A 26,215-nucleotide genomic window follows, 5' to 3' on the forward strand; every position below is an offset into this window, starting at 1 on the left:
TCATTTGCTCTCTTTTTACATTGCTTCACCACTCTCTTAACCTCTCTCTTTTTCTCCATATACTCTTCCCTCCTTGCATCACTTCTACTTTGTAAAAACTTCTCATATGCTAACTTTTTCTCCCTTACTACTCTCTTTACATCATCATTCCACCAATCGCTCCTCTTCCCTCCTGCACCCACTTTCCTGTAACCACAAACTTCTGCTGAACACTCCAACACTACATTTTTAAACCTACCCCATTCCTCTTCGACCCCATTGCCTATGCTCTCATTAGCCCATCTATCCTCCAATAGCTGTTTATATCTTACCCTAACTGCCTCCTCTTTTAGTTTATAAACCTTCACCTCTCTCTTCCCTGATGCTTCTATTCTCCTTGTATCCCATCTACCTTTTACTCTCAGTGTAGCTACAACTAGAAAGTGATCTGATATATCTGTGGCCCCTCGATAAACATGTACATCCTGAAGTCTACTCAACAGTCTTTTATCTACCAATACATAATCCAACAAACTACTGTCATTTCGCCCTACATCATATCGTGTATACTTATTTATCCTCTTTTTCTTAAAATATGTATTACCTATAACTAAACCCCTTTGTATGCAAAGTTCAATCAAAGGGCTCCCATTTTCATTTACACCTGGCACCCCAAACTTACCTACCACACCCTCTCTAAAAGTTTCTCCTACTTTAGCATTCAGGTCCCCTACCACAATTACTCTCTCACTTGGTTCAAAGGCTCCTATACATTCACTTAACATCTCCCAAAATCTCTCTCTCTCCTCTGCATTCCTCTCTTCTCCAGGTGCATACACGCTTATTATGACCCACTTCTCGCATCCAACCTTTACTTTAATCCACATAATTCTCGAATTTACACATTCATATTCTCTTTTCTCCTTCCATAACTGATCATTTAACATTACTGCTACCCCTTCCTTTGCTCTAACTCTCTCAGATACTCCAGATTTAATCCCATTTATTTCCCCCCACTGAAACTCTCCTACCCCCTTCAGCTTTGTTCCGCTTAGAGCCAGGACATCCAACTTCTTTTCATTCATAACATCAGCAATCATCTGTTTCTTGTCATCCGCACTACATCCACGCACATTTAAACAACCCAGTTTTATAAAGTTTTTCTTCTTCTCTTTTTTAGTAAATGTATATTTTTAGTAAATATATATATATACATGTATATATATATGTCGTGCCTAATATGTAAAACTGGTCAATTAGCAAGAAATTTAAAATTAAGTCCTTTCTAAAATTTTCTCTTATACGTGTAAAGATATATTTTTTTTCATTAATGTTGATGTAAAAACTTATAATTTTGCACCAAAAGGAACTTAGAAAACTTACCTAACCTTATTATAACAAGAACAATTTATTTTAGCCTAACCCAACTAAATATATTTTAGATTTGTTTACAATAATTTAATACTAAACAAACACAGTGAAATATATATTTTTCGTTAGTTTCGGAATAATTTTGGCGAAATTATTGCATACACAAATTTTCACTTGTCCTATATGGCAAGATGAGCGTTGCTATTTAAGCCAAGATCGCAAGTTCTGCCTATTCGGCACGACATTATATATGTATATATATGTATATATGTATATATATGTATATATATATATATATGTATATATATATATATATATATATATATATATATATATATATATATATATATGTATATAGTAACATAAATACATATAAAAGACTGTCAGTGAGTAAACTTAACAGGTCCATTGATTTACCCCGGGTAGATTTTCCTGGGTTAGGTTTTAACTACGTAAATACAAGGGCCTCTGAGAACAAGCTGCCTCTTCATTTCTATAAATGGTTGCAAATCCTCCCCAGTTTTATAGACATTTCTTAAAACATCTCTGATGTCATAATAGCTAAAAAAATTCCTATGCTTCTGACTTGTTATTTCACTTCTATGATTATTAAGAACATTTAATAATTTTGGTAGCAAATTCCCATAATACACTTTACACCTGCTCATTGCTGCAAATATCAAATCAGCCAATCACGTGGCAGCACCTCAGTGCCTAAAAAGCACGCAGGTCAAGAAATTCAGTTCTTTTCAGACTGAACATCAGATTCTGGAATATATGTAATAAGAACATAAGAAAGAAGGAGCACTGCAACAGGCCTACTGGACCATGCGAGGCAGCTCCAATTCTCGTACCGGCTTAAGCCAATGCCTTGACCTAGTGAGGTCAGACACGTCACTTAAGGGAGGAGAAGTGCATCCGACCTAGTAGCGCAAGCTAGTCAGGTCCAACTCACACCAACCCACACCCACTCATGTATTTATCCAACCTATTTTTAAAACTACACAGCGTCTTAGCGTCTATGACGGTGCTCGGGAGTTTGTTCCACTCATCCACAACTCTATTACCAAACCAGTGCTTTCCTATATCCTTCCTGAATCTGAATTTTTCCAATTTAAATCCATTGCTGCGTGTCCTGTCTATGTTACATTTTTTCAGCACGCTATTTACATACCCTTTATTAATTCCTGTTTTGCATTTATACACCTCAATCATATTCCCCCCCCCTCCCCGAATTTTACGCCTTTCTAGAGAATGCAGATTCAGGGCCCTCAGTCTACTGTCATAAGAAAGATTTCTGATACATGGGATCAACTTTGTCATCCTCCTTTGTACGTTTTCCAGAGCATTTATATCCATTCCGTAATACGGTGACCAAAACTGTGCAGCATAATCTAAATGAGGCCTAACCAAGGATATATAGAGTTGAAGAATAACCTGAGGATTTCTATTATTTATACTTCTTGATATGAAGCCAAGAATTCTGTTAGCTTTAAGATAAGATAAGATAAGATTTCGTTCGGATTTTTAACCCCGGAGGGTTAGCCACCCAGGATAACCCAAGAAAGTCAGTGCGTCATCGAGGACTAACTTATTTCCATTGGGGTCCTTAATCTTTTCCCTCAGGATGCGACCCACACCAGTCGACTAACACCCAGGTACCTATTTGCTGTTAGGTGAACAGGACAATAAGTGTAAGGAAACGTGTCGAAATGTTTCCACCCGCCGGGAATCGAACCCGGGCCCTCCGTGTGTGAAGCGGGAGCTTTAGCCACCAGGCCACCGGTCTTGGTTTTAGATTACTGCTAACCAGAACTCCTAAATCCTTTTCGCAATCCGTAATATTAACATCTACATTATTTAGTTTATATGTGGCATGGTTATTTTCCTGTACAACATTTAGAACTTTGCATTTGTCTATATTAAGTCACTCTGTCTGACTTTTTTGGGTTATCCCAGGTTCTCTACACATATGCTGCTATGTATGATAATTCTATGTAACTGTATTTGTGTATACCTGAATAAACTTACTTACTTACTTACTTAATCTGCCACTTCTCCGACCACTGCATCAGTCTATTTGAATCATCCTGGAGTGCTCTAATGTCCTAATTAGAATGAACTGGACGACTTATTTTCGTGTCATCAGCAAATTTGCTTATGTCGCTATTTATTCCCTCATCTATGTCGTTTATGTAGATTGTGAACAACAAGGGTCCCAACACTGACCCCTGTGGAACACCGCTTGTGACGTGCCCCCATTCTGGTTTCTTCCCATTTATGCAAGCTCTCTGCTGTCTATTCATCAACCACGCCTCAACCCATGAAAAAATTTCTCCTCCTATTCCGTGTGCCTTAAGTTTCCTCAATCTAAACAACTCTTAGCGTAGTATGATTGTTGGTGGTGGACAAGGTGGTCTGAGTATCTCAGAAACTGCGGATCTTCTGGGATATTCACGCACAACAATCTCTGGAGTGTACATTGGAGTGAGAAGCACAAAGCATCCAATGAGAGGCAGTTGTGTGAACGAAATAGCCTTTTTTCATGTGTGAAAAAGGCGAGAATGGTCAGAGGAGAATGGCCAGAAAGGTTCAAGGTGAGAGGAAAGTGACTTAAATATTCCTGGTGGCCTGGTGGCTAAAGCTCTCGCTTCACACACGGAGGGCCCGGGTTCGATTCCCGGCGGGTGGAAACATTTCGACACGTTTCCTTACACCTGTTGTCCTGTTCACCTAGCAGCAAATAGGTACCTGGGTGTTAGTCGACTGGTGTGGGTCGCATCCTGGGGGACAAGATTAATTAAGGACCCCAATGGAAATAAGTTAGACAGTCCTCGATGGCACACTGACTTTCTTGGGTTATCCTGTGTGACTAACCCTCCGGGGTTAAAAATCCGAACGAAATGTTATCTTATCTTATCTTATCACTCATTACAACCGAGAAAGAGCGTCTCTGTGAGCACAACACGACTTGACATTTCTACTGCTTCTGCTGCTTCATATGCAGTCGACTGAAAATTTCTACAATGCAGGCGAAACGTTCTGGAATAACAATATCTCACTGTTACACATGTGTCCTGTTTAATAAGGAGAAAGTTAGCCTCACTACAGCGTATCTGGCAGTTAATCTACAGCAAAGACCAAAATTCTACACGAGGAAAATTCACTTTCGCCTTTAGAGAGGCAGAGAAAAAAGAGAGAAACAGAGAGAGAGAGAAATTGTGATACTTACCTCCATTGGCTTCACAAGTGAGTGTCATTGAGTCTCCCTCATTATAAGGACCCACCTGAGGTCGTCCCTGTTCAGCTACGATGACAGGATTACTTGGAGGAACTGAAAAATGATTTTTCTAATCTAATGACCGCATGTGCGTTATTAAAGTTGTAACTAGATTTGGCATAATCATTTTATCCCCAAAACAAGGACTAAATTAAAGTTATATCATTATATTTACAATGGAAAATATCTCTCTCATTGCATATACACCGACAGGTACCACTCTGATGGTGTATATAAACAGATATGTTGTACATATTTACTTACAGTGAAGACTTGGCATTGTAATGCGATTAAATATTTCTCATATTTAATCTATGTGTCTGTTAAAGTAAACTTTCTTATATATAAACTGCAAATCTGTTTGGTACAGATAATTTTTTTTACTGTGCTCTGTCTTGCCTTTATTTTGATCTGCTTAACACTTCTCTAACACCTATATTATGTATGCATTGGCGTAAAATCATGAATGGAGTGTCATTCTGAGATTGTTAGGTAAGACACATATGCAACAGTTAGGTATCTTTATTTCGAAACGTTTCGCCTACACAGTAGGCTTCTTCAGTCGAGTACAGAAAAGTTGATAGAAGCAGAAGATACTTGAAGACGATGTAATCAGTCCATCACCCATAAAGTTTTGAGGTGGTCAGTCCCTCAGTCTGGAGAAGAGCATTGTTCCATGGAATGAAACAATATGTAGATGAAGTGACAGGATGGAGCCTTTTATAGCGCCAGGAGGTGAGATGTAGGTCACTAGATGTAGGTCACCTCCTGGCGCTATATAAGGCTCCATCCTGTCACTTCATCTCCATATTGTTTCATTCTATGGAACAATGCTCTTCTCCAGACTGAGGGACTGACCACCTCAAAACTTTAAGGGTGATGGACTGATTACATCGTCTTCAAGTATCTTCTGCTTCTATCAACTTTTCTGTACTCGACTGAAGAAGCCTACTGTGTAGGCGAAATGTTTCGAAATAAAGATACCTAACTGTTGCATATGTGTCTTACCTAACAACCTGTCGGTATTTTATACCATTTTAATGTTCATTCTGAGATTGCCTATTCCAAACCATTGCAGTATTTATTTAGTATTGCATTACTGAGGTGTTCAACACCTCGCGTAAGTCTTGATTCTGAATAATATCACTGAGAAATAGAAATAGAAATACATTTTGCGCTAATAGGAAAAAGCTTGCAACTCACTGATGACTGTGAGGTTGGTTCTGGCGTTCCTAGTTGGGCTTTTTTTGAAGTCAACTCGACATCGGTAAAGGCCCTCGTCTGTGGGCCGAATGTTGTCCAGAACTAGTGAAGCCGGTGTCGTGTGTAAATCAAAGTGACCCCGTCCACCCAAGCTCTTTTCGTCAGCCCAGTTCCTAGCGTCCTGGACACTGTGCTTCCGGGAGTCATAACTGTGAAAAGAGAAGCAACGGTAACTTTTTTTTTATGTTGCAGAATCTGTAATATTTTGGGGAAAAAAGCTGACTGTTTACCTCTTAAATTTCCACATATATGGCGGGTTTCATTCAGGAAGTAATGACATCTAACAGCCTAAGAATGGAGATCTGTAAGGCGATGAATATATTGCTAAACAATTCACTGCTGGAGCTGTAGGAAGAGGCAGTTGGGTCACAGACAGTGGCCTGTGATGCAGACATGATCCAGTACTGCTGTCTGTGCAACTTTTCTATTAGAACCCCCTCAGCTCAATGGCAAAAGCAATAAGAGCATAAGAACATAAGAAAGAAGGAACACTACAACAGGCCTACTGACCCATGCGGATCAGGTCCATGTCCCCCCCCCCGGATTCGCCCAATGACCCACCCCGTCTGGTCACCTCCACTCAAGGATGGAGCACGGCACCAGACCCAGCAGCAAAAGCTAGTCAGGTCCAACTCACACCCACCCACACCCACTCTTGTATTTATCTAACCTATTTTTAAAACTACACAACGTTTTAGCCTGAATAACTGTACTCGGGAGTTTGTTCCACTCATCCACAACTCTATTACCAAACCAGTGCTTTCCTATATCCTTCCTGAATCTGAATTTTTCCAACTTGAAACCATTGTTGTGAGTCCTGTCTTGGCTGGAAATTTTCAGCACGCTATTTACATCCCCTTCATTTATTCCTGTTTTCCATTTATACACCTCGATCATATCCCCTCTAATTCTAAGCCTTTCGAGAGAGTGCAGATTCAGGGCCTCAGCCTATCCTCATAGGGAAGATTTCTGATACATGGGATCATCTTTGTCATCCTCCTCTGTACGTTCTCCTAAGCATTTATATCCATTCTGTAATACGGTGATCAGAACTGAGCAGCATAGTCTAAATGAGGCCTAACCAAGGATAAATAGAGTTGAAGAACAACCTGAGGACTTCTATTATTTACACTTCTAGATATGAAGCCAAGAATTCTGTTAGATTTATTACGATCACTAATGCACTGTTGTCTTGGTTTTAGATTACTGCTAACCAGAACTCCTAAATCCTTTTCGCAATCAGTAATATTAAGATCTATATTATTTAGTTTATATTTGGCATGGTTATTTAACTGACCAACATTTAGAACTTTGCATTTGTCAATATTAAACTTTGTAGATGAATGGTTCAGAGAACCGACATGTTGATAAATTAGACACATGTGCAACTCTTGGGTATCTTTATTGAGGAAACGTTTCGCCACACAGTGGCTTCATCAGTCCATACAAAGGAGAATCTTGAAGAACAGGAGGAGAATGATTACCTCATTCTCCTCCTGTTCTTCAAGATTCTCCTTTGTATGGACTGATGAAGCCACTGTGTGGCGAAACGTTTCCTCAATAAAGATACCCAAGAGTTGCACATGTGTCTAATTTATCAATGTTAAACTGCATCTGCCACTTCCCCGACCATTGCATCAGTCTATTCAAATCATTCTGGAGTGCTCTAGTGTCCTCATTAGAATGAACTGGACGGCCTATTTTGGTGTCATCATCAAATTTGCTTATGTCGCTATTTATTCCCTCAGCTATGTCGTTTATATAAATTGTGAACAACGGGCCCAACACTGACCCCTGAGGAACACCGCTTGTGACGTGCCCCCATTCTGATTTCTTCCCATTTGTGCAAACTCTGTTGCCTATTTGTCAGCCATGCCTCTACCCACGAAAAAATATCTCCTCCTATTCAGTGTGCCTTAAGTTTCCTCAATAGCCTCTGGTGTGGAACTCTATCGAAAGCCTTACTGAAGTCCATATACACAATATCATATTCATTACCATGATCTACCTCCTCAAACGCCTTAGTGAAAAAAGTTAGTAAATTCGTAAGACAGGAACGCCCCTTTGTAAAACCGTGTTGAGATTCATTAATCAATCTGTGCCTGTCAAGATGGCTACGAATTGCTTCGGCAATTATTGATTCCATAAATTTTCCCACTATGGAGGTAAGGCTTATTAAATAACAAAAAAAGGCACAATACCGTGACTGGAACGATACACAAATAACCCGCACATAGAAGAGAGAAGCTAACGACGACGTTTCGGTCTGACTTGGACCATTTACAAAGTCACGCTGTGACTTTGTAGAGGGTCCAAGTCGGACCGAAACGTCGTCGTAAGCTTCTCTCTTCTATGTGCGGGATATTTGTGTAAGGCTTATTGGTCTATAGAGCGAAGCCAAGGACCTGTCACCTGCCTTGTAAATAGGTATTACATTTGCCATTTTCCACTTATCAGGCACTATGCCAGTTTGTAGTGATATGTTAAAAAGATTAGCCAAATGGATGCTAAGTTCCTCTTTACATTCCTTTAACACCCTTGCAAACAGTTCATCAGGGCCTGGGGATTTGTTAGGTTTTAGTTTCTCTATTTGTCTGAGAACCATGTAACTAGTTACCACAATCCTACATAGTGTATTATCCTGTTCTACATAATCTATTATTTCAGGAATATCGCTAGTATTTTCCTGGGTGAAAACTGAGAGGAAGTAGGTATTGAGAATTTCATACATATCCTTATCACTGTCAGTGATCTAACCAGAGTTACTCTTAAGTGGGCCAATCTTGTCCCTAATCTTACTTCTGTATACCTGAAAGAACCCTTTTGGGTTAGTCTTTGAAACTCTTGCGACCTTAGCCGCATAATCTCATTTTGCTTTTCTTATTCCTTTCATTATTTCTCTCTTTAATTGAATATATTGATTTCTTAACTGCCCATCCCTCTTTTGATACGCCTATATATGCCTCTTGTTGACCAATGAGATGTTGTACTCTATTGTTCATCCATTTGGGATCATTTTTGCTAGATCTAATTTCCCTACTCGGAACAAAAGTTGTCTGGGCAGCTAGAACTATGCTATGGAAAACGTCATATTGGCAACCAAGATCACCTACCTGACCCATAGTCAGGACATCCCAATTTAGCCCACCCAGGTAATTTTTCAGTCCCATGAAGTCGGCCAAGCGAAAACCTGGGACAGAGATTTGATTGCAGTTATCTGGGTAATTCCATGATATATTGAAACTAAGTGATTTGTGATCACTTTCCCCAAGCTCATCATTAACCTCAAGATTATTAATTAGTAAATCTTTGTTGGCAAGAACCAGGTCAAGCAGACTGTGTCCTCTAGTTGGTTCTGTCACAACATGTTTTAAAAAGCAATCCTGAACCGTATCAAGAAAGTCACTAGACTCAAGATTTCCTGTCATATTGTTCCAATCAATTTGTCTAAAGTTAAAATCTCCCATTATCACAACATTTTCATATCTAGATCCCTTATGAATTTCATCCCATAACAGCTTACTGCACTCCCTATCAGGGTTTGCGGGCATAATCTTACATCGAGTCTAAGACAGCAATTTAAATTTTCTCTGACATACATCGCCACTCCACCACCCTTCCTGTTGACCCTATCCGTGTGGAATAGTTTATAACCCTGTATGTTGCATTCAGAAGGCATTTCTCTATCTTTCAGGTTGAGCCAGGTCTCTGTTATACCAATAATATCTATATTACCTGCACTTGCAAGTAATCTTAGCATCTATCTTATTTCTTAGACTCCTACTATTTGTATAGTAAACCTTAAGGGAGCTAGTCACTCTTTGCCCTCTACTATCTTTCTTTGTTGATAAATTGATTTGACATTACTAGCAACTTTATTTTGAATATTGTCTTTTAAACATATCCCTGAGGTGTCCCGGTAATAACTGCTTTTTTTAAACCTAATGCTGCAGCCTGATTATTTCCCACAAACACCCATACCTCTATAATCTATCAGTTTAAATTCCTAGACAAGTCATCAATTACCCTCTCAATTGAATTTGCTAAAGCAACCACTCCACCCCCAGAGAGATAAACCCCATCCCTTGCATACATATCACGTTTGCCAAAAAATAGGTCCCAGTTATCAATGAATGGGATTGCAAGTTCCTTGCAGTACCTGTCTAGCCAGCAATTTATACCAATTGCCCTAGACATCCATTCATTGCCCACTCCCTTTCTAGGCAAGATGCTACATATGACTGGGATCCCTCCGTTAGACCTAACTACTTCTATGGCTGACCTGTACTTATCCAGCAGCTCCTCTCTCCTGCCCTTCCCAATGTCATTACCCCCAGCACTAAGACAGATAATGGGCTTGTTCCCATTACCTTCCATAATATTATCCAACCTGCTGAATATGTCGCCAACACCAGCTCCAGGAAGACACTCTCTGTCTGACCTTTCTGTCTCTGTTACAAAATGCACGGTCCATATATCTTACCTGAGAATTGCCTACTATTAAAATATTCATACCTTGATTAGCAGGGGTATCAGTGGTACCTTCAACCTCACTAACCACTGAAGTACACTCGTCTTGGGGAACAGAGAATCGATTTCCTACCTTCACATCTCTATTAACTCTCCTCATCTTCCTTCTTCCTGAACTGTGAACCACTTGCCACTTAAAGTGGCTGCCACTATCACTGCTGGTGACCATTTCCTCCTTACCAGCTAAATCCTTCTCACACTCGCTCCCAAACCCATCTATGCGAAGCTTCAGCCTCCTATTTTCCTCCTGAAGAAGTAGAATCTCCTTCTTCAACACCTGAACCTGAGATTCTAAAACACTACAACAAGTCATGGTGCTTGGTAACAGCCCACGCTAACTCCCAAGAACTTAGGCAAGTATGGCCTCAGGTGACCACTGACTGCAGGTGACCGGTGAACTGAGGTGACCACTGACCGCAGATCCTTGGATCTGCCAATCCAAGGATAGCAAGTAGAACTACAAGTGCTGTGTATTAACGTTTTCTGATCAAAGATTCCTCAAGACACTTACTAATTTCTTCTCACTTCTATTCTATGGTTCACTTTCCAAAGAGCCACTAACATTTTAACTTCCATCTATCTAAATATATTAGCGTACTTCCATTCTGAACCATCTTGCTTCATTTTCCATCACCTTTCGCTTTTATGTTATCGCTTTAATTTTCCTTCACACAAAAATCTCCATCAAATTTCTCCATTAACTTCAGTAACTATAATTCTGAATCTCTCAACAGAAAAGTGAATCAGTAGCATCCAGAGTCATTCCGTGCAACCTGGAGTAATAATGTAATGTGCTACATTCTCATTATTTTATTTTTTATTTTAAGTAACTTGATATTATATTATTTTAATTATAAGCATTGTAGTATAATGCAGTGAAATATTGATTAATAATGGGATAGATTTAAGAAGGTAGTGTTAAAGAGTTCAGAAGAAGTGTGTGGTTGCAGGAAAGTGGGTGTAGCAGGGACAAAGTGGGTGTAGCAGGGACAAAATGGGTGTAGCAGGGACAAAGAACAATTGGTGAAATGATGAGGTAAAGAGAGCAGTAGCAGAGAAAAAAATAGTATATGAGCGGTGTTTTTTTTACAAAGTAGAAATGATGCAAGGAGGTTGGATTACATGGAGAGAAAAAAAGAAAGGTTGAACGTGTGGTGAAGGAATGCATAAGGAGAGCAAACGTGAGACTGGGTGAGATGCTATCAATAAATTTTGCTGAGATTAAGAAAAAGTTTTGTAGTGAGATTAAAAAATTGACAAAGTCCAGGGAATGAATGGATATGACAGTTAAAAATAAAAGAGGAGAGTTATTAGATGGTGAGTTGGAGGTATTGGGAAGATGGACGGAATATTTTCAGAAACAGTTAAATGTTGATAAAGATAGGAAAACTGTGATGTCATGCATTGGGCAGGGAGGTATAACATCTTATAGGAGTGAGGAAGAGCCAGTTGTGAGTGTGGGGGAGGTGCGTGAGGCAGTAAGTAGAATGAAAAGAGAGGAAAGCAGCAGGGCTTGTAAGAATAAAGACAGAAATGTTAAAAGCAGGTTAAGACCTGGAGGAGGGTTTGGTAACTAGGGAGTGGCAGAGAGCATGCATAGTTCCTTTGTATAAAGGCAAAGGTGACAAGATACAAGTACACTCACACCTTGAGTATGCTTCACTTTCTTGGTTTACCTTCTGTGCAGAAATTTTCTCCAGGAGGGGAGTATCAGGCCCCTTCAGCTCCCTTCAGCCCCTTTCAGACCTGAGGGATCCAGCCCTCTCAGAAGGAGTAAACATCTTGTTTACTGCTAGAGCAAGTAATTGATCTCAGATGCAGCACGAGCATGTGACATGGTCACGCAGTTCCTTGCAAGAGGCCGATGTTGCAATTAGTTTAGTTTAATAAGAGACAGTCCTTCTCTTACCTTAGCAGGATAATTAAGGAAAATCCTGCTCCCACTTTAGTACCATGGTAAAGATAGTGTACATTGTTGTCTATGCTTAAGGCAGCAAGAATCAAGCATTCTGCTTTGCTTCCTAATGGAGTTTTGGCAAGGAAGCGAAATGTACTAGATCATTGTTTCCATTATGCTGGGGACAAGCGAGGTGCGGCGAGATGGTGTGAGGTCAGATTACTTTTGACCCTACTGGGACTCACACTGATGCCAGGATAACCAATAAACAACACTGATCCATGCATTAGTGTGCATAGTGTCACAAAACACAATAAACACTCACAGAGAAGTGTGATGAGCTTTTTTAGTGATAAGATTGTGAAAAAATAAATCTTGACGAACAGTGTAACAACGAGTGTTGCAATCCAACAGAGTGAAGTGCGACATTCTTCAAAGAACACTATTCTTCAATCAAGACATCGGATATCCGGGTACAACTATGGGTCAGATACATATACTCAGGTAAGTACACTATTGATTGCTCAGTTGAGAACAGAAATGCGATTTAGTAACTTATCGTAAACCCCGGTGAGGAGAGGACTTTTAAGTCCACAACAGTAAGTGTTGTCAGCAATCAGTTTCTGATATATGCTGACATAATACCCCCTAGGGGTAATTTAAATTCATAATAAGCTTCTTTTCCAGCCCATTGAGAAGTGGATATGACAGCTTCTCAAGACATCGCCTGCAGGGACGGCTGTGTAGGCGAAAGCTGTCTATCAAGCTAAGTTTCCCCAATATTTAATCTTCAACTTAGCTTGTAACACATTTCTTAACACCTGCCCCCCCTCTCATCTGCGACTGCTTGATAGAGTAGAGATCAGAGCAAGACGTCTCATCTCTCACCGGGACCAATCCTGGATAGATCTCTCATTTCAGCAGAGGCTTCAACACAGGAGGGATGTGGGTGGCCTTACTGTTATGTACAAGGCCAATACTGTTCAAGTACCACACTTGAATCCACTTCGAGAACAGCGAGAAGCAAGCTTCTATATCACAAGACAGGCAGAAAGCAGCAACTTCACTCTGGCTGTACCCTTCTCCAGAGCATCACTTCATCTGAGATCATTTATCCCCAGGATGACTCGAGTATGGAACATTCGTACAGCATTATGATGTCAACGAGATAAAATCAGTTGATCAAATGAAAATGCTGACCCACCGATGGCTCCAACTTCATCCTGTTCCCTATTTGTGTGTCTCATAATAATGCTTTCAAATGAGCTCATGTAGGTAACAGCTCTTAGCTTGTCCATAAAGTTAGGAATCCTCAACCTGTAAATAGCTTGTCAATAAAGCTAGGGATTCTTAACCTTGTCAAACCCTGTGTAAAAAACAAAGTGTAAAAATTATTAAGGAATAAGGCTGTTGAATATACCTGGTAAAGTGTATGGTAAGGTAATTACTGAAAGAATTAAGAGTAAGACGGACAGCAGGATAGCAGAACCTTTAGGAAACGTAATGGATATGTAGACAAAGTGTTTACAGTGAAGCATGTAGGTAAAAAGCATTTAGATAAGAGTAAAGAGGTTTTCGTTGCATTGATGGATTTGGAAAAGACATATAAAAGGGTAAATAGGGAGCAACGTGACAGATGTTGCAAATGCATGGAACAGATGGTAGGTTACTGAAAACAGTTAAGAGTTCTTACGAGGACAGTGAGGTTCAGGTTATAGTATATAGAAGAGAGGGAGATTATTTCGACAGAGATACGTGATGTCACCATGGTTGTTCAAGATATATATAGATGAGGTTGTAAGAGAAGTGAATGCTCGGGTGCTGGCAAGAGGTGTGGAATTAAAAGAGGAAAAATCTAATAAAAAATGGGGCTTGTCAAAGTTGCTTTTTGCTGATGACACTGTACTATTGGGAGATTCTGAAGAGAAATTGCAGTAACCACCGAGTGTACATCTACACAAAGAAACAGGTGTTCTGTAACTTGCGTGGGCTCCTGGCCAGGTTTATATATATACAGAGACAGCGAGTAGTTGATCATAACAATTAAAGGTTAGTTGTATTTTAAATAACGTAAAATTGTTTTAGATTTATTACTGAATATTATGTGATATCCCCTATCAGTTGATTATCAACACTAATACAATCCACTACCAATTTTTCTGTTTGAGCCCTGATCATAATTTAATACACCTATGAAATTTCTTAACGTAAAATAAAAGATTCTGTCTGTGGATAATATTTTTCCAGAGGGGCCAGTTCTGAGAGGCACCGAGGGCGGACTCGGAGCCTCTAAATCCAACATGGAAGGTGGGTAAATTACTTTGATTATTCAGTATTTCCCACATCTGATGTTTTCTCAAATATGAATTCGAGAAAGAGAGTGCATGTTGCCGTTGTCTTCCCCTCATATTAAAAAAATAACGTTAAAAGAGCTGTACAGTCTCCTATATGGTCCAGTAACCAAGCATCTTGTGCAGCTGACCCAACCACAGCTGAACAAAGAGATGCAAAAGTTACTGCATGATCAAACAATATATCTTAGTCGCAGAAAGGAAAATTCTAAAATAAGTTAGTTACTTTTAACTTTAAATAAAGTCATTACTGCTAACCATAAATCAAATACTCCTAAGTCTTAAGATGAACCATGCCAAAAAACGAAGAACAATTTTATTCAAAGAATACTTTACCTTATACAAAGAGAAACTGAGGGTGAAGCGCTTATTCTCTCTCTCTCTAGAGAACCACCACGTAAAAGTATTAATAGCAGCAAGAACACCATAACAGTCACCATAAGATTCAGGAGACGCCTGCAACTTCAAACATGCCTGAAATATGTTTGTACCAGTGCTCACTGAGACTCCCAGTGTCAATACACAAATAAACTGCGCATAGGAGAGGGGAACTTATGACGACGTTTAGGTTCGACTTGGACAATTAATTAGTCATCAAGAAGTGCGAAGAGAAGAGAATTAGTATGTATTTAAGAAAGGATCAGGAGTAGTAGAACGAGAGAAGGTATTAGTATGATGAAAAAGTAGTGGTAGAAGCAGTAGTAATAGTAGTAGTATTAGTAGTACAGTGGCAGAGATTGTAATAACACAAGAGTCAGAGATTTGAGTGTAAGCAGAGCAACAGTAGTAGCAGTAGTGGAAGAAGTCCAAGAACACAAGAAACAAAAGAGAAAGGGGACACTGCATGAGAGGTATTGGTACAAAATCCCAGGGTGAAACTCATAGAAGTAGGCACAAAAAAGGAAAGTCAAAGAAAATGTCAGGAGTGTTACGAAGTTGGGAGCAGCATTTGACAATGTAATGAGAAGGAAGGCATTTACAGCGGCAAAACCAAGACTTAAGATTCGCATTGGAGGAGTTGTGTTTAAGGGATGCTTCAACAAGGCGGCGTCTGTGAAGACTAGAAGAAGGGAAGACAGTCATAGCAGAGGACCAGTCAGTAGGATGACTGACATTTAACATGACAGCCAAGACCATTTTTGGTGTCGGCAAGACTAGCATTTCATTTGTGCTCTTTAAGTCTGTCAGAAAGAGAGCGTCCAAGTTCTCCAAAGTATTGGGGAGGATAATAGGTGCATGTTAAACCTGCCAACAATTTTAGACCTATATTTATAGGCATATCGTTGTTCTTAGCCTCTTCCTCCATGTGGCAATTTGGAAAACAAATTATAGGAAACTTAAGAGGCAAGTACTCCACAGATCCTGAAGCCGTCGATGTTCAACACGGCATCAACTCGTCTGTGTTCCACAAGAGATAAATTTTTGCCTCTCATTCAGACCCCAGCGAGAGCTCACTTCACTAGACTTAGTAAGTTTATTCAGGTATACACAAATACAGTTATATAGATCATCATACATAGCAGCTTATGTGTAGAGAACATAAGATAACCCAAAAAAGTCAGACAGAGTGACTTATTTCCAATGGGGACTTTGCGTCTCATATCAACATAATTTACGTTACTCTCAGGCTATGCAGCTACCAATTAAATGCAACTGGGACGGATGGAATTCACGGTGATACACTTCAACACTCACACCCTTCAGCGCTAGCCTTCCTTTTACACCTTTGCACTTAGATTTGGTCTGATCAAGTTACATCTCGTCAGTGAAATAATATTCACCCCTTTTCGAACGCCAGGAGCCTCTGCAATATTGCCTTGAAGATAAAAAAAAAACATAACTTTCATCAGGGTAATTTGTCAGTTCTTGGAAATCACGGATACAACCTCATGTATCACTGTAAATCCGGATTTCTCCCTCCTCTTATAAATTTAATTTCCAAAATTGGTCATTCCACTATTTTCCCTTAAATCTCGATATACACAGACAACCGTAACCAACCATTTATTGTATCACTGAGTAATTATCCATTTAAATATTACATTTCAATTATTTAAAATTACATAGGGTCTATCACTTGTCATGGATGTTACCTGTATTTCAGCTTAAGTCAAAAACGGTTATTTTACAAATGTAATTTCTCGTTATATATTTTCTGACGATCCTTTGCACCGTGTATTATTTATATTGGTAGATTAATATCACATATGTATAATTATTCATCTGTGTAATAATTTCAAGGTGGTGAGCTAGTTGACTGTAATGGTGAGGGTGTCACCAATCTGTGTACATCATCTCCTGTACCTTGCACGTGTTAGCCGCACATATTACAATTAAACCTTTCTGCGTATAGTAAGAGGCTCTAGGCGCTTCCCTTCCCCTTTGAGATGAAAATATTCTCCTCTGTACTATCCTCAAACAGTTGGACGGAATATTACGTAGTCGACATTGCTGTTGCTTGTGCTGGAATGGAATGTCATCTTACTACTTTACCACATTATTCTGAGTCTTTTTCAGGGCTACAAAACAAAGTTTTAACCTTTCTTTTGAGACAAATTCGATAACTTTCACATGATGCTGACAAAGTCCAAGAGGCACCGACAACAACAAATCTGCCAAACAAATGGTGCAACTTATGATCACTCTGGACCTGCTGGCAATCTCCTGAATTATTTAAATAATGGTGAGGAAAAGTAATTATACGCTTTTCCCTCTCATATAATCCCTCACTGCGGGGAGCTGGAAAAAATTCTGAGCGAAAAGAAAATGAAATACATTTCCTTTGCCACCGAGGTAGATTGACTCGAAAAAGAAGAAACACTTTCATCATCACTCTATCACTGTCTTTCCAGAGGCGTACAAATACTATAGTTTAAAAACAGCAACATATCTCCACCCCTCCATTTAGAAAAATGATTGAAACCTAAATAATGGAGAGTCAAAGCTGACTTTAGCCAGCTATGTAGCCCTTAATGTTTTCTAAGCAGAGCAAAGTGTTGTGATCCGTTTCGAGCATAAAAGGTCTACAAAGTAATATTAAAGTCTACTCATACTGCAATATATGAGCAAAACTCTCGTTCCAAGAAGTGGCATTTTAGGAGCTTTGTACTGGAGAATAAATATGGAAAGAAGTGTTCTCGTAACATTGCGAAAGAGCATATAGTCATGTATTCCTGGTATTTGTCCGGGCACATGTTTTATTAATATCAGGCAGCTTCGAATTGTCTTTTTTTTTTTAAATTTGATCAAAGCTCTCTTGAGCCTCGTTCGAACAAATAAGTTGTTCCTGGATCTACTTCTTTAAATAATCAGTGAACACCAGTGATGTCTGCTGAGCTAGGGATTAATTTCCCATAAAACATCACTTTACTCAAGAAACTTCTAAATATTAGCTAAATATACAATGAACACTGCAACAATAAAAGTGCATAATTCCAGCTGCATTAGTCCTTGATGTGTGGGGAAACCAGAATATTGTCTACAGTCTGGATGTAACATGATTTAATGATATGTCTGTTTAATATGTAATTCAGGGCAAAATTTACAAACATGGAATCTATACAACCTTTGTCAGTCATTGGTAGGAGCTATGATTCTCATTTGGTTATTGCACTTCAGCATCTGCAGTACTGAGCAATCTTATGCGAGTTTTCAGATTTCTGAACCCTAAAACTGTAAACAGAAAGAGGACTGGCAATGCTCTTTGATAGTTAGATCCATACAAGAGAGACCAGCATGTGTAATCAGGCAACTAGTGAGAGACTGATCTCCAGACCAGGGTGCAGGTCTAACTTCAACTCGTCTCGAGTTTAGCTCCTCACTATGATTGGCGTATATAAACTGACAGCTGTTCCCATTAGAGCCGTGGGGCTCCGACAACTGCACTTTCTGCAGCTACCTGCTTGACTGATTGTAAAGGGAATGTAAAATGTTGTGTGATGTATATGTACTGAAGATAACATACTCGGTGCGCCCCACATTGTCCAGTCTCACTGCCGATTCAACTACCTGGACGCCAAGACAACCAGCAATAATATCACAATCACTCTCAATAATAACATCAATGATTAACACTAACAGTCGCAGTTAACACCAACAGTGACCAGTCATCAGTCAGTATTAACACCAACAGGTAATATTATAGCCAGTCATTATCAAGTCCAGCACAGTAAAAATTTGTTCCAACAATCACCACTGACAACAATAAATGTGATCATTACATTAATATTCAAAATTACATCTGCAGTTTGTATTAAAACTAGCAATTATGATTATCGCAATCAGCATTATTCCTGGCACAGTCTTTATTACAGTCACCAGAAACACCAACATTCACTAGCAGCCCCAAGAGTCATTACTAACACAAAGCGACACCAGTAACACGAAAAGTCACCGGAAGTGCAAACAGAGTCACCTTTAACACCAACAGTCAACATAATTGCTAATACACTCAGCATTATTAGTGATGCAGCCAACACAGTCACCATAAACGCCATCATAACCACTAATATCACCAGCACAATCACTGTTATCAACAATAAAATCCCCTATACTGTGACAATTAACACTAGTGCTCAACATCACCAACACAATCCCCATTAAAGTTAACACAATCACCTCCGTCTGCATCAATTATGACTATAAATACAACTGTCAAAAATTCTATCAGTTCAACAATACTACGTCATAAACAATACTTAAAGCCCAACAACAAATATCACTACCACTTCCAGATCTCTTATAATTACCACCAACAGAAGCTACACTATAACGTTCATTGCCATCTCCAGCAGCATAAAAACGTGTGGTCTCCAATGCAATACTCAAATCTGTTGTCAACACTTTTGAAACACAAAACAACAGTCCCATCTTCACGGTTATCACCACAAGCTGTACTGCTAAGGATACACTACTTACACTACAAGCTACTATGCTATCATTACGACCGCTATCACCCTAAACAATACTGTCGTGGTTATCACCAGCACCACAAATACTGGTGCCCCATCATGACAGTCATCACCATCACCACCATTGCCATAAAAAAAGTAATTATATTCACTGTCATTAACACTAACAGAATAGTCATATCACCACAATCATAATTCAGTACAACAAACATTACCACATGAACCATTAGCACAAACGTCAATGCTGCTATTATCATTACCAGTCATTACCACTACAACATTTCCATTGCATGTAAAGAGACGAAATGCACAATACTGTGAATTACCTACACAATACTGTGAATTACCTACACAATACTGTGAATTACCTACACAATACTGTGAATTACCTGCACAATACTGTGAATTACCTGCACAATTATTATAATCAAGAAGAAGCGCTAAACCACAAGGGCTATACAGCGCTGCAGGGCAGGAAGCGAGGGTATCAGGTGGCAAAAGGGAGATGGATGAGTAATAGGTTACGGAGAACAGCGGGGCAGTGGATCGTGAAAGGGTAGAGGGCAGCAAGAGATTGAGGTAGAAAGAGCTGAGGGGAGTGCGAAAGGTATAATCATCAGAGTTTGTGGAGTAAATCAGTCGTTGTCATGAAGTCAATGAGCGAGTCAGAATTAAAGGAGGGTCCATCAGCAAGAAGGGAAGGTAAAGAGAGAGTAGTAGAGCGGAGACGACGTTGGAGGTAAATTCTGCGTGCTCGTTGATAGAGAGGGCAGTCTAACAGAATGTGACTATTCGATACTGGAACTTGACACTGCTCACAGAGAGGAATAGAGTTCCTCTCCATGAGATACCCATGAGTAAGACGAGTGTGGTCAATGCGAAGATGGGAGAGAGTAGTCTCCCAACCTCGGCACTAATGACAAGAAGACGGCCAGTAACCTATGCTCGGTTTAATAGAATGAAGTTTGTTACCTAGTAGAGTTGATCAACGTTGTTGCCAACGGGTGTGAAGGTGGGTAGCTATTACGGCAAAATAATCCGGAAATGGAACACCTCTATATGAAATTGGTAGGTCATGTATTGCTGATCGCGCAGCAGTGTCTGCCTGTTCATTGCCCTGTACGTCAACATGACCAGTGACCCAACAAAAAACAATATCTTTATGCTTGGTAGAGATACAGTGTAGCCAAAGTTGGATACGGAGAACTAGGGGGTGAGGTGTATCAAATTTCCATATAGCCTGTAGAGCACTAAGGGAGTCTGAGACAACCACAAATGATGACACAGGCATAGATGCGATACGAATAAGTGCTGCAAGAATGGCATACAATTCAGCAGTAAAAATGCTAGCCGAAGATAGTAAATGCCCTCGCACGACGCTGTCCGGAAACACTGCTGCGAATCCGACGCTGTCAGAAGACTTAGAGCCATCTGTGTACACTGCGATGGCATGAGAATGAGAGTGGAAGTGGTCAAGAAAAAGAGAGTGGGAAGCCACCGTAGGCAGTTGGGCTTTCGAGCAAGGGAGTGAGAAAGAACAGACCCGAACAGCTGGAACTTCCCAGGGGGGTAGGGAAAAGTCAGATGCTACATGAACATACAAAGGTGGTAACTGAAGGAAAGATAAGAGCGAATGTAGGCGAAGAGAGAAGGGATGGAGTAAACAGGGGCGGCGAACAAATAATGTCTACTAATATCGGTGACCATTCTATAAATGGAAGGATTGCGGAGATCGTGAGAGGGTACATAGTAGCGAACAATGGGCATCACAGTGATCAGACAAGGATGGAACATTTGCTTCTGCAGAGGCTCTCAACAGGGGAAGTGCGAAAAGCACCAAGGCATAAACGTAATCCTTGGTGATGGATGGGGTTAAGGCTAGAGAGAGTAGCAGGAGAGGCCACTGAATAGATCTGGTCACCATAATCGAGCCTCGATAAGATGAGGGCTGAATGTAGGCGAAGAAGAGTTGGACGATCAGCTCCCCATGAAAGATGAGCAAGGGTTTTAAGAAGGTTCAGCCGGCTGTGACAATTTGCCTTCAGAGAGGTAATGTGAGGTTTCCAGGATAACCTACAGTCAAAGAGAAGGCCTAGAAACCTGACTGTATCACGTTCAGGGATACGGGAGCCATAGAGATACAAAGGATGATCGGAGACGACAGAGCATCTAGTGAAAGTAATTTGGTGAGTTTTGGTACTGGAAAATTTAAACCCATGCATGGTGGCCCATTAGGAAACATGATCGACCTCATGGAGAGAAACTGTAATGAGGTGACAGTCAGCGCCTGCACAAGCAATAGCGAAGTCATCAACATAGAGTTGAAGAGGTGCAAGAGGACTACAAGGGCTGACTGATGTAAATGTTGTAACATCCAAATATGAATGTCGTCAGGCCCAGCTGCCAATGATCGGCAAGCTGAGAGTGTTGCCTCCATTTCCCGAAGTGTAATAGGCACATTATACTGTTCTTCTCTGAGAGAAGAAAAGTCCAAGGGTACTAACTCTCTGGCAGACTTTGAGAAAAGAAACGAGGGGCATAGATGAAGCACCCGGGAAATACGGATCAGATGAGTGCCAATTTGAATGGCAATGTCAAGAGGGTTTGCTATATCAACACCGGCGACCCGTAGAACACTTGCCGGGTCAGGAGAGTATTTACCACTCAATTTCCTCACTTTTTCCAGACTGCGCTCATAGAGGAAGCAGAGGTGATGGTGGAAACATAATCTCGCCAGCAAGTGCGTCTAGCGTTACGGATGACACGGCGAGCGATCGCACACTTTTGCTTAAAATCAAGAAGTCTCTCATTGGTTCTATTGTACTGGTACCTGTCCCATGCAGCGCATTTCAAACGTACTGCACGAGCACAAGCAGGAGACCACCAAGGCATGCACTTCTGAGAATGCCTGCCTGAGATTTGGGATATAGAATGAGAAGCTGCGGTTAAAACTGACGTCGAGAAGAGGTGTAGGAGCTCATCAATGGAGGATGAAGAAGGAACCTCACTAAAAGCAGTGAGTTGCGAGTAAAGGTCCCAATTTGCCCGATCAAATTGCCAGCGAGGGCTACGGAAAGGTGGTGAATATGAAGAAGTAAGAATGATTGGAAAATGATCGCTGTCATGTAAGTCCGGTAGAACAGACCAGGTGAAGTCTAGTGCAGTGGAGGAAGAGCAGACCAATAGATAGGTGCAAGAGAGAGTATACCTGCACAATACTGTGAATTACCTGCACAATACTGTGAATTACCTGCACATCGCCTTTGTAAAAGTCTTTAGCATTACACTTGTGTGTTTGTTCACACAAATCTGTGGAACACCCTCACTGTCATTAGGGAGAAACAGAACCCTGGTAATAGCCAAGTGAAGAGCGGAAGACCTAGAAATCCGCCGGAAAATGCCTTCGTTTTTTTTCTTTAGTCTCCCTCTACATTCGTCTCTCGACCCCTGGGGAGAGAGGACGCTACTGGAGCTCTGACTACCTGCCACCTGGTGAGCACTTCTACACTTCAGTTTCAAGATGGCGGATCGTGCCGGCAGGCGAGTCAACACTGTTTGCATTGAGGTAATATGCTACGATGAATGTGCTTCTTCCAGCTATTATTAGAGACCTCTACAGCATTCCTAATGAGGAACTGTACGGTGTTGCCCTCAATGGTTTGAGGAGAGTCTTCGTGAAATTTACGAGGGCCAGTTTCTACAGCAGTATGGTGGCTGAATGCCAGGAACGAAGGATGTGCCTTAACTCGACGGTGGAGGTGTGTATGCATGATGTGTCTACATACTTCACATGGGTTAAGGTACGAAATGTACTGTTTGATGCGACACAGTTTGGAATTGAGGACATCTTCAGAAACTACGGTGTTGTTCATGAGGCTAGAGGGGGGTTGTGGAGGGATGGCTGCTGGAAGGTTCCTACACCCTCAAGATGACGTTGAGGAGGCCTATACCTTCATATGTTCTGTTGACGGGATACATAACTCAAGTCTACGTGCATTACGCAGGGCAAAAGAGGACATGCTGTCTTTGTGACTCGTATGAGCACATGGAGGCGCAGTGTGTGTATGCAGGGCTGCCCCAAGTGTGCCAACGCTTTTGGAGGAGGAACGACAGCTGAGTATGGTGGACATGGAGAGGAATGGGGTGGATGGACAGAGGAAGGCTCTCTGGAGTGAGGAGGTGGAGAATGAGAGGGACCTGTTGGGAACGTGTGTCACACTCCCAGAGGTGGCTAGTGGGGATCCACCAAGGCCTGTGGCGGAGGAGGAAGGGGAAACGTCGATGCAGGAGGTGTTATTGGAGACTGTGCTACAGGATTTTTTGGAGGAAGCTTTGGTCGGTGAGGACGTGGATGGAAGGTCCAGTGATGTGCAGCAGATGGAAGGGCTGCAGGGGAAAGTGGAGGTCTTGGGTAAGCAAGGCCAGGAAACAGTAGCTGAGGTACGTCAGGAGGATTTACCTGATTATGATACGAGTTTGAGTGGTAGGTCTAGGAAGCGGCCTGTGGGATCGTCTGCATTGGATGAAGTATTGACACCTGGGCAGAGACCACTAAAGGGGGGGGGGGTGCACAGGGGAAATCGGGTGGGGTGGGGCAAGGGGGGTGGGGGTCTGATTAGGAAGAATGGTAAGGACAGTGTGGGCATCATAAAAGGGGGTGTGAGCAAGCCACAGTGGTACAGAGGTAAGCCACCTTTCCTTGAACATTCAGGTGTGTGACTTAAATGTTAATGTTCTCAAGAATGAGGTCAAAAGGGTCAGGGTGGAGTGATTTTGAGAAGGTATGCCGTGGACGTTTGTTTCTTGCAGGAGTACAACTATAGGGCAGGATGTGAGTTGCAATTGAGGGGATATAAGATGTTTGTAAGTTTGGCTTTTCATTTAAAGGGAGGAGTGGCTATCATGGTAAAGGAGACCAGCCCGTTGCGTGTCATGGAGTGGGAGGAGGGGGGAGGGGGGTAGATTGCTCGAGTAGATGGGTATTGGGGGGAGGGGAGGGTATGTTTTGTGGGGGTTTATATGCTGGCAATTAGTAATATGAGGGTAAAAGCAGACTTTGTTAGGGAAATTTTGTTCTACTATGTAAGGGGTTTACCTGCTATTTCGATAGTTGGAGAAGGTTGGAATTGTGTGATTTGGCATGGGGATGTAATACCGAGAGGTGCGGGGTGTGTTGAGTGTTTTGAGGGATGCTTTATGGGATGTGGTGGTGATGTGGTGGGCAGGGGGGTATCAGGTGGAGCACATGTATGTGCAGGGGTGTTATGAGGCATGGTTGGATAGGATTTATGTTATGCAGGGGATGGGTGTGGAGAGGGTTAGGACTATTGACGTGGGTTTGTCTGATCACAGGGCGGTGTTGGCTGACCTTCGGATAGATGGTATTCCGCGCATATTTCCGAGTTATTGGAAATTGAATGTGCAGCTTTTACAGGAGGAGGATCTAGGTTTGTCCTTTCAGGACTGGTGAAAAGTTTTTTGGGAGGCTAGGGATGACGATGTGAATTTGCTAGACTGGTGAGAGTTGTATGCAAAGGTAGAGATTACAAAATTTTTCAAGGCACGTGGCAGGGAACGGGCACGCTGGCGGTTTGGCCTGCAGAATTACTTAGAGGGGCAGTTGAATGATTGTTATGGGAAGGGGGGGGGGGAGTAGGGAAGGCGTGAGTGGTGTTATGGAGAACTTAGAAGTCGCTTAGTGGAGATTCATAACGAACGGTTTGATGCACTCCGTGTCAGGGCAGGTTTGGAGGACGTTTTAAAAGGTGACAAGCCGTCCGGGTATGTACTAAGGAAATTCAAGGACAGACAGTTGATGACTACTGTGGCACATTTAGTGATGGAGGAGGGGGGGTTATGTGCAGGGTCAGGGTCTTTCTGATACAGACAGTATCAGTAGGTATGCAGATTATTGGTTTTGGGAGAAATGGAAGAAGAGAGAGGGGGATGTTGCGCTAGTTTCATTTGGGGTTATCGGGGCACATCTGGATTTGGGGCAGGGGGACAGGGAAATGTTGAAGAGCAGCATTAAGGAGGCAGAGGTGGAGGAGGTGGTGAATGGGTTGAGTCAGGGGAAGGCACTGGGAATAGATGGTTTATCTAATGATTTTTATAGAGCACATTGGGATAGTCTGCGGAAGTGCCTAGTGGCAGTTCTGAATTTTATGTTGAGCAGTGGTAGGATGGGCCGAACACAGAAAACTGGGATTGTTATATTGGTACCGAAGGGGAGGGAGGGGAAGGGTTTGGGTGATTATCGTCCGTTGTCATTAATGTGTTCGGATTATAACATTTTTGCAAAGATATTGGGTAACAGATTAAAGAAGGTAATTGGGGCTGTGATACATAGAGGTCAGTATGGGATCCCGGGGCGAAGGTCTAGGAATGGGCACAGTTGGATAAGGGATTTTATAGAGAACTGCCAAGGAGGGGGCGTCCTTGGTTTGGATTGGGCTCAGGCTTACCACTGTGTGAATAGGGAATTTTTATGGGTCTGTTTGGAGAAGTTGGGATTTGGAGGGGGGGTAGTGAGTTGGGTGCTCACTCTATATGAGGGGGCGGTTATGAGGGTGCAGGTTAATGGAAGGCTGGGGGTGCCAGTGCTGATGAAATGGGGCTTAAGGCAGGGTTGCCC

The 26,215-nt window shown here is 41.4% G+C and overlaps 1 protein-coding gene across 1 annotated transcript in view; it reads right to left on the bottom strand.

Moving 5' to 3' along the window:
* LOC128696864 (nephrin-like) overlaps positions 1-26,215 on the bottom strand; it is a 124,379-nt gene that overhangs the window by 81,496 nt on the left and 16,668 nt on the right. The window contains exons 2-3 of the mRNA XM_070096220.1: positions 5,834-6,042; positions 4,583-4,684 (exon numbers count right to left, since the gene is read on the bottom strand). Coding sequence (XP_069952321.1) covers positions 4,583-4,610 — 28 coding nt within the window. The 5' untranslated portion in view covers positions 4,611-4,684; positions 5,834-6,042. The remainder of the gene's footprint in view (positions 1-4,582; positions 4,685-5,833; positions 6,043-26,215) is intronic.

This window comes from Cherax quadricarinatus, chromosome 52 (genome assembly GCF_038502225.1).
Source record: "Cherax quadricarinatus isolate ZL_2023a chromosome 52, ASM3850222v1, whole genome shotgun sequence".
Classification (NCBI taxonomy): domain Eukaryota; kingdom Metazoa; phylum Arthropoda; class Malacostraca; order Decapoda; family Parastacidae; genus Cherax; species Cherax quadricarinatus.